This window comes from Marmota monax, unplaced genomic scaffold (assembly GCF_021218885.2).
Source record: "Marmota monax isolate L192 unplaced genomic scaffold, Marmota_monax_Labrador192_F-V1.1 WCK01_AAM20220418_F8-fsc00021, whole genome shotgun sequence".
NCBI classification, from domain to species: domain Eukaryota; kingdom Metazoa; phylum Chordata; class Mammalia; order Rodentia; family Sciuridae; genus Marmota; species Marmota monax.
Window position 1 is genome coordinate 25,023,904 of NW_026695228.1, and position 17,171 is coordinate 25,041,074.

Below are 17,171 nucleotides of genomic sequence, written 5' to 3' on the forward strand. Positions count from 1 at the left end.
GTGGCAGGCGACCCGCCCTCAAGGGCTTCACTCCTGGAGCGGCCTCGGTTGCCCAGCAGCTCCTGAGAAGTGGCTTTCTGGGTCCCAAGTTGCCAAGGAAGTGCTCCATTGTGCCAGGGCCAAGCGGGCTGCGGGGGCCGAGGGCGGAGCCGCTCCTGCCCTGCAAAGCCCTGCTCTTGGCTTCGCTGCTGTCCCCGCTCACTCTGCCTGTCCCTCTCTCTCTGTCCCTCTCACTCTGCCTGTCCCTCTCTCTCTGTCCCTCTCACTCTGCCTGTCCCTCCTCTCTTCTCTAGTTCGCTCTCCACTGTGCTGGAAGCCGAAGACCCCGGGATTTCCGAGCAAGGCCCATGGACGTTGAAGACCTCCCGGGTCCCCGACCCCATGCGCTCCCCGGTCAGTTGCCATGACGCCCCGCACGGCCGCCGCTCAGGACCCCCGGGTCCGGACAGCACCCTGGCGGGCGCACCCAGCACCCCGCGGCACCCGTGGGCCCACCAGATGAACAGCGGCTTCGAGGGGCCCCCTCTGAAGCGGCGGGGTGGCGTGGTGGACCATCGCGATGTCATCCTGGCCCACCAGGCGCACAAAATCCACAGCACCCCGCAGGCGCGGAGGAAGGAATGGGAGTGAGTATGCGGGGCGGGGCGGGCGGGCGGGCGGCGGGTCTTTTCTGGCAGGTGTCAGGGGGCGGATTCGCGGGGCAGATCGCACTGACGGCCCCGCTGCCAGGCTCCTCCCCCTCGGCCGCTGCCCTCCCAGGCCCCGCCCCCTGCGGACCCCCGCGCTGGGGCAGCAACGAAGGGGTTAACAACCAGGGCGGGGGGGGGGGGGCTGGGCGGCCACCCGACGGGTTCGGAAACTGTCCAACGGGATGGCTGAGGAGCTCCGCTTTCTGGGGGAGCACAGGGAACCCCACTTCTACCTCCACCCGTGAGTGGGAACCCACAGGTTCCGGGCGGAGCCCGAGTGCGCTGAGGACAGAGGAGGCGGGTCGGGCCGGAGGATTCGGTGGCTTTGGTCGAGTTGCTCCTGAGTCCTCCTTTCCCTTTGCCAGGGACCCCCAAAGTGGGTCTTCCCGGGGACGGTGGGGTGGAGCCAGCGCTGCCGCTCAGTCGGGTCCTGGGTGGTCCTGGGTGGGCGGCTCGCGCTCCTTGATCTGGGGCTGGAAGGTGACTCGTGTGAAGGTTCAGCCCCAAAGGAGCCCTGGGTGCTCCTGTCCTCCTAGGGGGGCGCTGCGGCCGCCTACGCCTCCTCCTCGTCCTCCTCCCCCCCTCCTTCTCCTTCTCCTTCTTCTTCCTTTTCTCAAGAGCTTTTTGGCAAAGGTGCAGAGCAGGGCTGGGACCCTGGGCAGGCTCAGGCGGTGTGATGTGCACGTGGCTATCAGGACGCGCGCGGCCGAGCTGCCGGGGACACGGGTCAGTCAGGGAGACTCACATCCACTCTCCTCCCTCCGCACTCCGGGCCTCATCAGCTTTCTCCCAGGCTTCTCCTTCTTCTTTTTTTAATTTGCCGGAGCGGGAGTGGGGTTAAAGGCCAGCTGGTTGTGGGGTGCCGGTGCCGTGGGTAAATTCAGGAGGCCACGAGCATGATGGGTTTGCTCACTTTCGAGCAAAGGAGCTTAGTAAGAGTCAAAGCCGGCGCCTCCGAGAGGGTTTCCGGGGTTAGGCTGACATCTGGTGGCCTGTCGGGGCAGCACCTGGGAAGGTAGTAGGTCACCTGTGCTGCTTTCCCCGTGGCCCTCCTCTTAACTTTCTTCCTCCCTCCACCCACCCACCCACCCAGCCCCTCATCCATCTTCCTACCCATCCAGTCTTCCCAGTGTTCATCCTTCCTTCCTCCTCTCCTTCCATCTCCATCCACCCTTCCACTTGCTTATATTTCCATCCATCCATCCATCATCTGTCCATCCTCCATCTACCCACCCAGCCAGCCAGCCAGCCATCATTCCATCCATCCATCTGTCATTCCGTCTATCCCTCCATCTATCCATCCACCGATCCATCCATCCGTCCGTCATTCTGTCTGTCCCTCCATCTATCCATCCATCCATCCATCCATCCATCCATCCATCTACCCATGCATGCATCCATCCATCATTCCATGCATCCACTATTCCATCCATCCATCTGTCATTCCGTCTATCCCTCCATCTATCCATCCACCCACCCATCCATCCATCTCTCCAGCCACCAATCCACCCATCCATCCGTCCATCATTCCATAAAGCCGGGATGCACCGGTCACACTTAGCCCAGTGCCCACATTGCTTCTCCACCTCCCCTTCTCCGGAGCTCGCCTCAGTCTCCTCTGGACTCCCTCCTCCCCTTCCCTCGTCTCTCTTCACCTCCATTTTCCTCTTGCTTCCTTTTATTATCTTTTTGAAAAGAAATCTGATTACCTCTCTCAGAAAGAGCCAGGTTTCTTTAAGGGGTTACAATGAGTCATTTCCGCAGACTCGTTGGAGAGAGTTCTTTTTTTTTTTTTTTTTTAGGGGAAGGGAAAAGTGAATTAAAAAATTAAACAAACACTGTGGCCCAAGGAAAATGATCAGTGTAATTTATATTAATCATGGCGGTGAATACTTATTGGATGCCTACTGCGTGCCAGGTGCAGCGCCAAGCACATTAGCACCTCGAGGCAGGAGCTCAGTTCTGCCAGGTCCGCAGCAACTTGGCTGTGCCGTGGAGAGAGGTCAGAGGACAGGGACGCGCCCCACCTCCCAGCCGCAGAGCCTCCCAGCCAGAGCTGCTACTCGCAGGCTCCACGACCCCAACTCTTTTTTCTTTTCTTTTTTTAAATAATTTTTTAGTTGTAGATGGAAGCAACACCTTTATTTAATTTATTTATTTTTCTGAGCCACAACCCCAGCCCATGACCCCAACTTTTTTGGGGAGGGTACCAGGGATTGAACTCAGGGGCACTCCATCAGTGAGCCATACCCCGCAGCCCTATTTTGTATTTTATTTAGAGACAGGGGCTCACTGAGTTGCTTAGCGCCTCACTTTTGCTGAGGCCGCTTTGAACTCGAGATCCTCCTGCCCCAGCCTCCTGAGCTGCTGGGGTTACAGGCAACCTGTGCACCTGGCTTTGATATTAGATAAATATTCTGCTAAATTTATGAAATGCACTACAAAAATATAATATACTATACATAAATAAGTAAAATGTTGACCGCCACTGGTGAGGTACTGGATACTTTAAATGGTTTTCACTTTTAAACTCAGGCCCCATGCCCTCTTGCCCTCCTGTGGGGGAAGTCGGCCTTCACTTTTCCCGGCTGTGCTCTGGGAAGCCTTTCCTTACCCCGAACGGGGCCCAAATGCACTAAAAGTAAAGAGACAGTGAACCTTCAGGGCGTCACCCACATTCATCAGTTACCAGGGTCTGGCCGGGCGGGCCTTGAAAACGCCTTTCCTCTTATTTTCTGAGATGTTTTAAAGCGAATCCCAGACCTCGTGTGATTCATGACCCTCCGACTACACCCCTAAAGCCCGCGGTTTCCAACATCACCCTGACAGCAGTGAGAGTGACTGTCACGTCATCCCACTCCCAGGCTGTGCTCCACCCCTCGCTTAACCTGTTACAGCTGCTTTCCTTGAAAGAGGGGGGCCTGTGCTGCCTTGGCCATTTATCTATCTGGAGTGTGCGTGTGCATATGTGTGCGTGTGTACATGTGTGTGTGCACATATGTGTGTGTGTAGAAAATATATATAACATAGAATTTACCCTTTTGGCCATTTTTAAGCCCACACTCTGGTGGTCTTACGCGGTCACGTGGCTGGGCTGCCACCACCACTGTCCCTCTCAGAGCTTTCTCATCCTCCTGTACCGAACTCAGGCCCCATTAAACACTCACTCCCCCTTCCCCAGACCCTGACACTCACCGTTCTGACTCCTGCCACTCCTGGGACCTCCTTTTAGTGGGTCACACAGCATTTGTGTCTTAGTGACTGGCTTATTTTGCTGACCATAAGGCCCTTGAAGTCCGTCCATGCTGTAGCATGTGTTAGGAGTCCCTTCCTTTTAAAGGCTGCATACTATTCCGTTGTGTGTGTTAGCCACATTTTAAAAAAAAATTTACTCACCCAAACACGTCACTTGGGTGGCTTCCCTCTTTGGCTGTCGTGAATGGTGCTGCTATGACCATTGTATTTTATTTAGAGACAGGGTCTCTCTGAGTTGCTTAGTGCCTGGGTGTATAAATATCTCTTAGAAATTGCTTTGGCTCTTTTTCATTTATGCCCTGAGGTAGAATTGCTGGGTCACGTGAGGCCTCCGTGTTTCCTTGCTTGACGTCTCCTCCAGCCTGTGTGGCTCCCTCCTCACCCCTATCTCCTCTCTCACCGACATGTGGAAGAAGCCAGGTCGATTGTCCTGTCGATGTCCTGTGTTCTGTGTCGCCTTTATGGGAACTGTTTTTGAGCATCTTCCAAACTGAGAGGCTTTCTCATGGGTGGGAACCCCACACGGGCACCGTGTTCTCGGAGGGTGATGCAGGACAGCTGCCTTTGACTCTCTAACGTCTTTGGCCACCTCTGATGGCAACTCAATCAGACTGCCCCATTTTTTTTTTGCAGTGGGGGGACACCAGGGATTGAACTCAGGGGCCCTCGACCACTAGCCCCATCCCCAGCCCTATTTTGCATTTTATTTAGAGACAGGGGCTCACTGAGTTGCTTAGGGCCTCGCCGTTGCTGAGGCTGGCTTTGCACTCGCGATCCTCCTGCCTCAGCCTCCCAAGCCTCTGGGATTACAGGCGGGCACCACTGCGCCGGCTTAGACTCCCCGTGTTTCCTGTTCCTGTGATGGCGGAGGAGGTCCTCTCTTCCTTCCTTCCTGCTATTTTCTTCAACCCCAATTTCCAAAAATCCCTTTAAAGCCATATGTCCATTTTGCCTGTCAGCGTTGCAACCCACCCACCGGCTCACACAGGTCAGCAGGAGCAGGATGTCGCTGTGTGCAGGCATGGGGGTCCTCTCCTGGCCCTGCCCCCTGGAATGTCCCCAGCGGGGATGGCTATCTGTCTTGATGGTGGCGTGTGCCCCAGAGCCCAAGGCAAGGCCAGCACCCAATGATGCTCAGTAAACAGAACCAGAGCCGATGGACGTGGGCTGCTGCCAGTCCATCAGGTGGGTTGGGGTCCACCCTCCGCGAGGGTCAATAAACCTCAATAAACCTCAACACTTGTGTTCGTGTTGCGTGAAACAAAATAAATGGAGATTTAAGTACAGTTGACCCTGCAGATCTGAGAGTTCTGCATTCATGAATTTGAGCCCCGTTGGTAAGAAATATCTTCAAGAAAATTAGCTTGGGGGGCACAAGAGACTAAGTAACAACAACACTTCGGAAGTTTCACTGTTATGTATAAATATCAATCACACAGAATGGGGCCGGGCTGTGGCTCAGTGGCAGAGCACTCACCTGGCACACTGAGGCCCCGGGTGCCACCCGAGCCCCTGTCCCCGTAAGCACACACTGGTGCTCTCTGTGCTGTGTGCCAGGCCTGGGTGCTTACAGTGTCCCACACCTGTGTGCAGAGCGGAGGGGTCAAGTCAGTGAATTAGCATACCTGTCACCTCAGATCATTTTGGGGGGGACAAGAATACTTTAATTCTCTCAGTTATTTTGAAATATGCGATGCTATAATAACCATTGTTATTATTTTAAAATTTTTATTCTTTAATTTGTTCTAATTAGCACATGACCGTAGAAGGCACTTTGCCACATTGTATAGAAATGGAGCACAACGCCTCCTTCCTCTGGTTGAGCAGGGGGCGGAATCACTCCAGGAGGGCAGTGACAATGTCATCTCACTCCACCTCCTCCCCATCCCCCTGCCCCTCCCCCGCCCCTCTGCACAATCCAAAGTCCCCTCATCCTTCCCTCCCTGCTCCTGCCCCACTATGGATCAGCTTCTGCTTATCAGAGAAAACATCTGGTTTGCTGGTTCTGGCTTGTTTCACTTAGCATGAGTCTCCAGCTCCACCCATTTACCTACAAATGCCATAATTTCATTCTTCTTTAAGGCTGAGCAATAGTCCACTGTTTACCACGTGTTCTTTATCCATTCATCTGTTGAGGGACGCCCAGGTAGTTCCACAGTCTAGCTATTGTGAATTGGGCTGCTATAAACAGTGACGTGGCTGTGTCCCTGTAGTAGGCTGGTTTTAAGTCCTCGGGGTATAGACTGCGGAGTGGGATGACTGGGTCAAATGGTGGTTCCATTCCAAGTTTTCTGAGGACTGCTTTCCAGAGTGGCGGCACCAATTTGCAGTCCTTCCAGCAGTGTGTGAGTGCGCCTTTCCCCCACGTCCTCGCCAGCACGTACTGTTGCTGTTTTCTTGATGATTGCCATTGTGACTGGCGTGAGATGAAATCCTGGAGCAGTTTTGATGACAACTATAGATCTCATGAACTACAGTCCCCTGCCTGCCACAGATCACCCTGGCGCTCTGACTAATCACATCCCGGTCTCGGCTTCCCGGGTGCCCCATTTTAAGATTCCACCCAGTATTCTCTCCCCTCCCCCTCCCTCCCCCTCCCCCTCCCCCTCCCTCCCCCTCCCCCTCATCCCTTTCTTCTGTGCTGGGTGGAACTCGGGGCCCTTGGACTCCATTTCTTGATAGACGTGAAAATTCTGACATTCAAAATGCAGCGTCCATGAAGATCCGTGCGGACGAAGCCGTCTTTACTCGTGGGCATTTGTCTGGGGGTCCGCAGACCCGCAAATGCTACCAGGGCTCCAGGTCCCCACCCCGTGGCTCACCGGCGGTCGCCCGTGCCTGCCACGATTGGCCACCAGGTGGCGCAGGAGCCCGCGAGTCTCGCGGTGGAAGCGGGAACCAGCGGCCGCCCCGCGAGGTGGCCACCTGGTGGCCTCACCCCAGGCCTTGGAGGTGCACGGCAAGGACCCAGGCTCCTCAGGCGGCGCCCGTCGTCGCAGACGTGGCCACTGCCTTTCCCACGCACAGAGGGCTTGGTGGGGGCCCACTGGGCGGAACCGGGCTTCGCAGGACACTCCGGGCTGCCCGGCCTCGCCGTGGTCCAGCCTGGGGCCCTCTGTGGCCTGGGATGTGCCCGAGTGGCCTGACCGGGTGGGTGACAGACAGGCAGGGCTCAGGTCTCAGCCCCCCACTTGCCGATTCCGGGGAGAGGAACCCCAGGTCCCTGCTGTGCCTCGGTTTCCTCATCTGTGAAGTGGGGGTAACAGAGCCCCTGGGTCGGGGCTCCAAAAAAGAGGGAATTCCCTGCGGCCTTCTGTGGAAGCATTTCACCTGCACAGGTGCCTGCTCAGGGTTTTCTACGGCTTGATGGGACAGAGGGGACATCGGGTGTCTCTTGGGCCTCGGTTTACACACTTCAGAAACAAAAAGGATATTGGGTCATTTGGACACGACTCTCCACTGTGCCTGGCCTTGCCAGCAGACCTCCCGGGGAGGAGCCCTTCTTTCTTTGTCTTGGTTTCTGCCCCTTTTCTTCTCTCTTTTCCCAGGGAGGCATCTGGCTGCTTCTAGCCTAGTTCATATTAAAAAAATATATAGGTCTTGCCCCCGGGGGCTCTTCCTCCGCACGGCTGGCTGCTTGTCAGCCCAGAAAGACCCTCCTTTTGTCCTCTGGATCAGCAGCTCGGCTGCCAGCCACTGTGGAGGCCCAGGGAGCGCCCCAGAGACGTCGGTCCCGTCCCCGAGGGTCTCCCGGGTTCTCTGTGCCAGTCCGGGGCAGCTAAGCTGCTGTGTCAGACGGCTTGGCCCCAGATCGCCCCCCTGAGCCCCCGGGACTGTCTGATTCTGAGGTTCCACGGGCTTCCAGCCTTGGGGACGACCACGACACTTCTCCTCTTTGCGGGGGCTCCATGCCCCTGCGCGCTGGGGATCTTTTCTTGTGCCGCCGTCACCCCCGAATCCTATCCTCTCGCCACCTCGAAGTGGTTGCCTTGTGGTGCTGGGGGCTGAACGTGCTGGGTAGGTCCCGCCACCCAGCAGGGACAGCCCCTCTAGGTGCTGCGTGGCCCCGGGACCCCCACACCAGGGGACGTGACAGCCTGTGCTTCAACCCCCCCCCGCATGTGCTTTGGTCACCCCCCCCCCCGCCGCCTTGCTGGCTTTTATTTATTAACCTACTTATTTTTGAGCCGGCGTCTCCCTGGGCTGCCCAGGCTGGCCCCAAACGCTTGGGCTTACGTGATCCTCCGGCCGCAGCCACCCGGTCACTGGTGTTCCAGCGACGCCCGGCTCCTGCATTCTAAGGGACTCGTGCCCCTCGAGGCCGTGGCCTTTGCTGTTCCTGGGCCTGGAATGCTCTCCCGGGGCTGGCTCCCTCCTGCAGCCCAGTCTCAGCACAGGTGTCACAGTCTCAAGGAGAATCCAGCCTCGTCTGGGGCCACTGTGGGCCACAGCACCCTGTTGGTCATGTGAAACAATGTAGTTCCTCCTAAATTGGGCTGTCGGTAGGGTTCCCCCCCCCATCTTGGTGGTATCTCCAGTGCTTAGAAAAGTGCCCACTGCGTAGTATATGTCAATGTTTGTTGAACGACTAACAGATGGGCTCCTGTGACCTTGGACACCCGTGCTGGAGTTCAAGACTCAAAGCCCTTTCAGAGCAAGTGGACACAATTTGCTCTTGGGTTCTCTCCCCAGGGCGTGTTCTGGTCCAAGCTAGCATGGTACTCAGGGAGCCTGCCTGAGGGGAGGCAGGTATTCAGACAGTGCCCATACACTGCACAGGAAGTGCACCACTCCACGGCCCAGCCCCGGGCCAAGGGGCTTTGGGGGTGGACTTGAGGGACGCCCACCCTGTGCCCATGGCACAGACGACTGAGGTGCAGGTTGAACAGTGGCTGGAGCCGACCTTGGAGCCCAGACTCCATACGCGGAGCCCAAGCTCCAAAATCTGTTCTCTTGGAAGATCTTGGCAATGCCTGGCACAGAGCAGGAGTGAAGGGAGCATGGGGGGCACAGACTCAGGCCACCGTGACCTCGGCCTCTCCCGCCCTGGGAGCACCAGCTTCCATAGACGAGGCCCCTGCTGGTTGATCCTGGGATCTCTGGGCTTGCTCAGGGCAGGTCTTTGCTGCTGGAAGCTCGGTGCCCCATGGGGGCTGAACATGGTGGTGTCAAGCTGATGGCAATCCCAGGGTGAGCGGCCCCCGAACCCCCGTCTCTATCCTGCCCTGAGAGCCGCTTGCAAGAGCCCGACGGAGGTGTGGTAAGATGAGGTGCCACCTCACCTCGGGGACTCCCCCTCCCCACAGCCACCCACCTCTGTTTCTGGCCACCTGGAAGCCGGGTTTGTGAGGAGGTCTTATAACCCTCAGATTAGAAATGAGGAAACGGGACCAAGGTCACTCAGAGATGAGCCCCGGGCCACAGATCAAATGGGCGATAATGCAGCTTAAAAGTGACACCATTGTCTCCCTAAAATGACCCCTCCTCCTGTCTCCCAGATCATACAGGTTCCTTTACCATCCAGGGGTCATTCCTGCCTTTGTTGAGTTCTTTTGCCCAAAGAGCTGCCTTCAAAATCCTAACCCATTCCATTATTGCTGGGTGACTCTGAGCCAATGTCACAGCCTCTCTGAGCCTTGGGGAAAATAACAAAACTTCCTTTTGCAGTAAGTCTGGGAGTCTGCACTGATAAAAGAGATCAGATACCAGGGCCTCCTGGGGCAAGCCACCTTTTCTTCCCCTCCTGGGGTCTGGTGCTGCCTGCCTGGAGTGTTCCGGTAGCTCATCAGATCTGCAGCTTTGGTCAAGGGCTTCTGAATAGGTAGCCTGTGTGACATAGTGGCCCCCAATATGCAGCTCCAGGTCCAGGCTGGGTGCTGGACTGTGAGACCTCAGCAGGTTAGTGGCACTGAGTATTGGAGCTCCTTGGGGGTGACAAGCTTTTGGGTGATGGTGCCTCCAGGTGGCTTGGCTGCCCCTCGGGACAGTGGGCCACAGATCTGTGGTTCCGCCAGCCCTCTCATCCTCGAGGACACCCAGCTCTTGGGCTGTCCCCCACTCTCCCTGACCTGGAGGCCGGTCCCACTATCCACGTCCTTAACGTCCCCAGGCGGTCCTCGGCCACACGGGCCTCTCTGCTGCGTGCTCAGCCGAGGCCCAGTTTTCTACACAACCTGGGAATTTAAAATCCGCTGAGGGATGGAAAAAAACAACCAAACAAAACAAAACGCGGTGTCCAACCCATTTCTAAGCCAACGCAGAGTCCCTCTCCTATGATTCACGGCTTGGATCCTCTTCTCTTGGCTTCGGTGATCTCTCTGTGTATTGAGAGCAGATATTCAGTGGGGACACACTGGTTCAGCGGATGTTAAACATGACAATATTTCTACACCAGGTGGTGACGGGCTGTGGCTGAGCCCTCCTGAGCAGGCTCCCGCCACCCGAGGCCCTTTCTGGCTCCTCTGTTTCCAGAGGATCCATTCCTGCTCTGGGGCTCGGGCCTCCCACTGAGAAGTTGTCCCTTGGCATCCTCCGGGGCCCCCATGGATACCCAGACCCACAGATGCCGAGTCCCTTCTGTGGAATGGCGAGGATTTTCACGGAGCCTCCACCTCCAGGTGACTTAGAGACCCAACAGGAGTTTCCTACGCTGGGCGGGAATAATGAGAACAGCCACCCGCATGGGCAGATTTTGTGCAGATGCATGCAGCCCCCCCATATTGCCGATGTGCTGTGGGTTCAACCTGAGCTTGCAGGAGTCAGGGGGCCCAGCGGGTCCCAGCTTTGCCCCCGTGTCTGAACAGCTTGTGCAAAGCTGTGGCTTTAGTGTTCACGTCTGAGCCGTTGAGGGCCTTGGACACATGGGGAGGCTGGTTTGCAGGGACCACCCCCAGGACAGGCCCCGGACCTAGTTTGCATCTTGGAAGTGCTCGGGCTAGTGGTGGTCCTCTGCCCATGTCCAGCAGGTGGCCGCACGGCCTGCCCATGACCACAGCTGCTTTGGCTTCAACCAAGACACATCTGCTGTCTCCCAGTTTCCGTGGGTCGGGAATCTCCGGGCGGGTCCGCTGCTTCGAGGTCCTGCCGAGGCTGTGGTCAAGGCGTGGCCAGGCCTGGGATGGTCTGAGTCCCCCCAAGCCTGTCTGGTGCTGCCTGGTCGGTCCCTTTGGAAGTCACTGAGTGGAAGGTCCGGTTCCTGGCTGGCCTCGGCTCCTGGTTGTAGGAGGCTCTGACGGCAAAGCAGTAGCCGGAAGCTTTTGTCATCTAAGCATGGAAGTGACGTCCCCTCAGTGCGGAGGGAGGCTCCTCAGGAGGGGGTTCCCCAGCCCAGGAGCGCCACGCGGTGGACACCACCAGGCTTTCTAGAAGCGGCAGGTGGTTATTTGTTTCACTTCCCCCATGTGCTGCTGACTGGGCCTCGGCCAGGGTTTCCTCCTTGGGGAATGGGTTTATGTAGCATGGAAACTTCTGGAAGTCCTCGAGTCGTCTGTTCACACCGGTGGGGTCTGAGCCCCTCTCTTTCCCCCGCCTGCAGGGTCCCTGCAGTTCAAAACCCAGTGGCTTCAGAGCTGATGGGGGCTCGTGTATCTTTGGGGCGTCCCCCAACCCTGCCCTGAGGCCTGGTTACCCCTGAATCTTCCTCGCCTCAGCCCTCCTGCTCTGGGGGACACCAAGTTTGTACAACCCAACCCTCTACAGAGGCCAAGCCAGTAATAGAGGGACAGGGGCAGCTTCCAGGTCAAGAGGGACAGTAGGGAGAGGTGGGGCCTGTGGCCAACGGGAGGCCGCACCCCACTCGAGCGGCCTGACCACGCGTAGGAGCTGACAGGCGCCCTGTGGAATGTGGGTTTGTTTTTGTGAGTCTTTTGATTTTTGGAGAAAAGGCAAAAGAACCCAAATACGTTTTCAGCCTACGTCTGTCTTCAGATGCGGTTGGTCAAGGGAGCCATCTGTGAGCCTCGTGTGAGCTCAGCTGGAACACGTGCTGCTGACCCCAGTGGTCAGCGCGGGGAGAAGTGCAGGGACCTTGCAGAGGAGGGCCCCAGGACCCCTGGTTGATTGGCGGGAGGGGACTCTTTCCGAGCTGTGGCGCTCTCTGCAGGTCTGCTGCGGTCAGCGGACCCCTCGGCCGAATCGTTTTTGGAGGTACTGACAGCGAGTTGTCACACACGTCAGGTCACAAGTGCTGGACTGGGACCCGCTTCCCGAACAGCACACAGAGCCAGGGACAGGCTGGCCTTTGCATCGAACCCAGAGACATCCATCCCCAGACTTTGCATTGTCTCCAGACGACATTAAGTCCCCGTAGAACCCAACCGCCACGGGGAGAGTCTTCTACCATGTTCAGGAAGCCAGGGCAGAGGGCCATCACGAGCCCCGTTCTTTCCCTCTGCGTGGTTCTGATCCTTGGTCGCTGAACCCACAGACGCAGCCCGCAGATGCTGAGGGCCCACCTGTCGGTCACGACTCGCGCTGTTTAGAAACAGCCGCTGTCACAGACGGAACGAGGAGCGGGGTTCTCGCTGAATCACTCCCTCACAAACACTGGTTGAACGCTTTGCAAAATTTACTTTCTTCTGGCACATAATAACTGGGTGGGTCCGTGGGGTGCAGCTGATTTCTGCTCTGGGTGCGTATTAGATCAAGAATCAAGCTAAAAGCCGGCCACAGTGGCGTATGCCTGTAATCCCAGGGACATGGGAGGCTGAAGCAGGAGGATCACAGGTTCAAAGCCAGCCTAGGCAGAGGAGAGGCCCTAAGGAACTCAGTGAGACCCTGTCTCTCAATGAAACACAAAATAGGGCTGGGATGTGGGCAAGCAGATGGATACGTCACAGTCAGTAACCTCCAGGGAGTTCAGGGTCATAGCCAGACAGTGTCAATGACATGATTGCTTTAAGAAAGTATAACTGAAGGGTTTTCAATAACTTTCTAAAGGACTCATGAACTAAAACCAAAAGGTAAATAGAAAACCACTCAGGAATGGAGCCATCATAAAGTAGCGGTGTCAGTCAGATTTCTGTGACTGTAACGGAACACCTGAGACAAGACACGTATAGAGAGAGAAGGTTTACTTGGTTCAGACTTTCAGAGGTTTCAGTCCGGGGTTGCTTGGCCCTGTTGCTTTTGGGGTTGTGGTGAGGCAGGGAGCCCGTGGAGGGAAAGTGAAAGAGGGAGGGGACAGGCTGAGGTCTCAATGATCCCTTCCAGGGCCCGCAGCCCATGACCAGGGCCTCCCAAGAGCACTGGCCTCTTCCACCCCGGCAGCCCCACAGCCGGGGACCCAGCCTCGTTGTACTTTTAATTTTCCGAGGAGCTCCATCTGGTCTCCATGACGTCTGTCCTAATCGGCGTTCCCACCAAAGCGTGCGGGGTCCCCTTTCCCCACCGCCGCACTGCGCTGGCTGTCCCTGGTGGTTTTGAAGATGGCCATGTCTGCCGGGGTCGGGTGCTCGGCCACGTGGCTGTGACTTGCGTTTCCTGGTGATGGAGGAGGCTGGGTCTTTTCACGAGCCTGTGTGTCGGTGCACCTTCTGTTTGGCAATCTCTCTGCCCAGTTTTAAACTGGACCCTTGTCCTTATTACTTGGGTACCTGGGACTGACCCCGGGGTGCGTGACCACTGAGCAACATCCCAGCCCTTTTTTGGATTTTACTTAGACACAGGGTCTCGCTAAGTTGCTGAGGCTGGCTTTGAACCCGCGGTCCTCCTGCCTCAGCCTCCAGGGCCGCTGGGATGGCAGGCGAGCGCCACCGCGCTCTGCAAACTGGGTCATCATCAGGATCGCTTTTGCCATTGAGCTTTTTTGAATTCCTTACACATCCTCGATCTAAGCCCCTGTTAGGTGTGCAGGCTGCAGATCGTTTCTCCCGGGGTGTAGGCTGTCCCTTCTCTCTGTCGATGGTCACTTTTGCCGGGTGGAAGCCTGTGAGCTTGAGGTGATCCCATTTATGGAGTTTGGCTTTTGTTTCTTGTGCAAAGAAAAAATAAAATAAAGTAGAATGTTGCCATTTGCAGCAACAGGAAGATGAACTAGAGGTCATTATGTGAAGTGAGACAAGCCAGGCCCAGGCCACGGGTGCTGCAGGGCCACACACACACACACACACACACACACACACACACACGCAGGGTATTTAGGGCGTTAATCCCATAGAAGTTCCCGGGTGAAGCTGGCTGCCAGGTGGGGCAGGGGTGGGGAAGGAGGATCGAGGGGTGCCAAGGTGCAGTGAGCGCTCTGGGTGCTGCTGCTCAGCAGGGTGCCCAGGAATAGCCACAACTGGCCAAGACTTCAGAAGTCCAGAGGGAAGGATCGACCATCGCCTTCACCAGGAAGAAATGGCGGATGTTGGAGGAGATTCCTTTAACGGGAATGTATACGTGGGTCAGAACGGCTGGAGATTCTCCACGAATGGGCGTAATCTTTACGTTTTCATATATCAGCTCACATAAATCTTAAAATGATAAAAAAAAGGGAACGGGAGGCAGGTGCTCTGGTGTCCGCCTGTAATCCCGGAGGCTGAGGCAGAGGCCGCTCGAGTCTTCTTGGACGGGTTCTTGATGGCGGCCGCCGTGGTCTGAGGAGATCGGACTCTTGGCATCTTCACTCTTCCAAGGTGGACTCTGCAGTGATTCTTCAGGAAGTTTCCAGAAGCCGGGCTCGGACTACAGTAGCGCCCCTGACCCCTCTCGTCCCGGGCCTCAGCCTCGTGGCCTGCGCAGCGCTGTTCTCCCGCTGTCCCGCCCGCAGACGGCCATCGCGGACTCTCCTGCTTCTGGGCATCAGCCAACTAATAAGTCCCCTTTTATAATCACACTCCTGTGGGCTCTGCTCCTCTAGAGGACCCTGACGACTACAGGGGCCTCACCAGGGCCGCTCCAGATGCCCTGGAACCGCGGGAGAGGGCCCCGCCCGCCTGGCGGCCCCTGGGAGGGAGGCCAGCTCCATTGACCGGGGACAGTGGCCTCAGCCTGGGGACCTGCCCCCACCACCAGCCGCTGAAAACCCGAGTCACTGTTGCACCGTTGGAAAGTAGCCTAGCGTGTGGCTCTGGGACCTGGGAGCGGGTTCAGTCCTTGTCCTGTGCAGGGGCCGCTGGCTGGGAGCGGAGGGCTCCAGGCTGAGCCTCAGGGACCCAAGCTGCTGCGAGGCCGAGGCGCCCAGGCCACCTTGCCAGGCCAGAGGAGGTGGCTGGAGCTCCCTGGGGTCTGGGGAGCCCCCTCCCTCCCTCAGGCCAGGGGACCTTGGCGACCCAGGGGAGGCCCGCGATGCCACGCCCCCAGGCGGCAGGACTGGGCGGAGGGCCCCCGTCCTCTCCTCGGGATCCCCTTCTCCCTGGGTCTGTCTGTCCTTCTGTCCCTCCTACGCACTCTCCCTGTTCTCCGCCTCCCTTGCTGTTCCATCTGGGGACCAGAATGCCACCCGCCTGTGGGCTGGACGGCGGTAGGAGGACTCCCCACATCCGTCGCTGGCTCTGTGCTGGCAGGAGGAAAGGCCAGGTGGCCGGTGTCCCTGGAAGCAGGGCCAGAGCTGGGGACCCCTGGGCAAGGGACTGTTGGAGGGACACTCTTGGCAGACCTTGGCTGTGCCTGTCCGGGCTGGCTGCTGGGATGACCACGGGGAGACGGCCCTCCCAGCCTGGCGCCTTGCCCCGTCAGCCCCAGGGGTGCCTGGGGGCCTTCCTAGCCTGTAGGCCTGGGAAGGGCGGGCCAGGGGTGGGGTTCAGTGGAAGCTCAGCCCTGCCTGATCCTGGGGGGCCTCCAGATCATGAAGAGCCCAGGGGTCCTGCCCAGCGCAGGGGCCTGGGCTTTCCCACCCCACTCGTGGGCCGAGACCAGGGCTGTCCCTGGGCAGAGTGGCGGGGACAGGCACCTGGTGGTGAGGCAGCTCTGGAGGCCCTAGGGAGACCTCCTGACAGCCTGGGATGGACCCCGCTGGGTCAAGGGCAGCTGACCAGGACACCAGCAGCCCCCTTCAGGCCAGATGATCTGGGAGCCACTGGTGGACATGCCTACCCAGAATCCTGTGCTTCCCTCTGGGAGCCGTGGGCCACTGAGCAAAAAGGAAATAGAGGGAGCCATGGGTGACATTGACAGATGGGGTCCCCACGTGCCTGGCCCTGAGGCTCAGCCGTGGATCATATAAACACAGAATTCACATTCATCGAGGAAGGACAGATAACACACCAAAGTCTAAGCATAAGAACACTTGGTTGAGATCAGGGGTACAAGAGAGAGGAGTGATTATGGGGGTGACTCAGGAGGGGAGGGGCTCTAACAATGGGTGGGCAGGGAAGGTCTCTCCCAGGGGCAGCACCAAGCTGGAAGGGAAAGGGGGAGCCACTGGAGGCTGAGTGAGTGGTAGTGCAAAGGTCCTGAGGCAGCCATGAGCTCGGCCTGTGTTAGGAGGGAAGGGAGACTGGACCAGCAGGAAGAAGTGGGGGAGAGGAGGAGGAGGAAGAGGACAGCAGGCTGCCCATGCAGACCCTTGCAGTCAGTGTGGAGGGCTGGACCATTCTTTCTAAGTGCACTGGGGTTAGAAGCTAGGGAAGTAAAATGACTTCATTTAGAATTTTTCTAAAAAAGATGTAAAAGTCCCTTAACATTAAGGCAAGCTTTTTATTTATTGATCCGTTTTTGCCGTTCTGAGGGTGGAACCCAGGGCCTGGGGCTCGCTAGGCAAGTGTTCTTGCGCTGGAGCCCAGCCCCAAGGGAACATCTTAAAGTGGAGATTCAGTGGCACAGTGGGAGCCACCTCCTGTGTCTAGCTCCTACACATTTTCGTCTCTGCAGAAGGGAAACCTGGGACTCATTAGGCCCTCACTCCGGTTCTGTCGCCCGAACCCCAGTGAACAGCAGCCCGTATTCTGCCTCTGCCGACTGACCTGTTCTGCGTGTCTCATATCAGTGCATCACAAAACGTGTCCTTTGTGTCCGGGTTACTTGAGTCAGCACCGCGTTTCCAAGATCCATTTATGCAATAGCATGAACCTGAGCGTCGTTCCTTTGTAGGGCTGAATAATATTCCCTTGTGTGGATGGGCCTCAGTTTGGTCATCCCCTCACCTGTCCACGGGCATTAGGTTGTTTCCACTTCTTGGTGATTGTGACCAGTGTCACTGTGAACATAGGGACACAGGAACCTTTTTGTGAGTTTCCAATTTGGAGGAGGGGTTGCATACCTAGCAGTGGATATAGAACTTTAACCAGTGGCCACTGGTATCTGTGT

The 17,171-nt window shown here is 57.3% G+C and overlaps 1 protein-coding gene across 6 annotated transcripts in view; it reads left to right on the top strand.

Moving 5' to 3' along the window:
- The window catches only part of Cacna1a (calcium voltage-gated channel subunit alpha1 A), a 245,765-nt gene that overhangs the window by 14,298 nt on the left and 214,296 nt on the right, over positions 1-17,171 (top strand). For all 6 annotated transcript variants that reach the window (XM_058576793.1, XM_058576792.1, XM_058576794.1 and 3 more), the window contains exon 2: positions 294-626. In XM_058576793.1, the coding sequence (XP_058432776.1) occupies positions 382-626 (245 nt within the window). In that variant the 5' untranslated portion in view covers positions 294-381. The remainder of the gene's footprint in view (positions 1-293; positions 627-17,171) is intronic.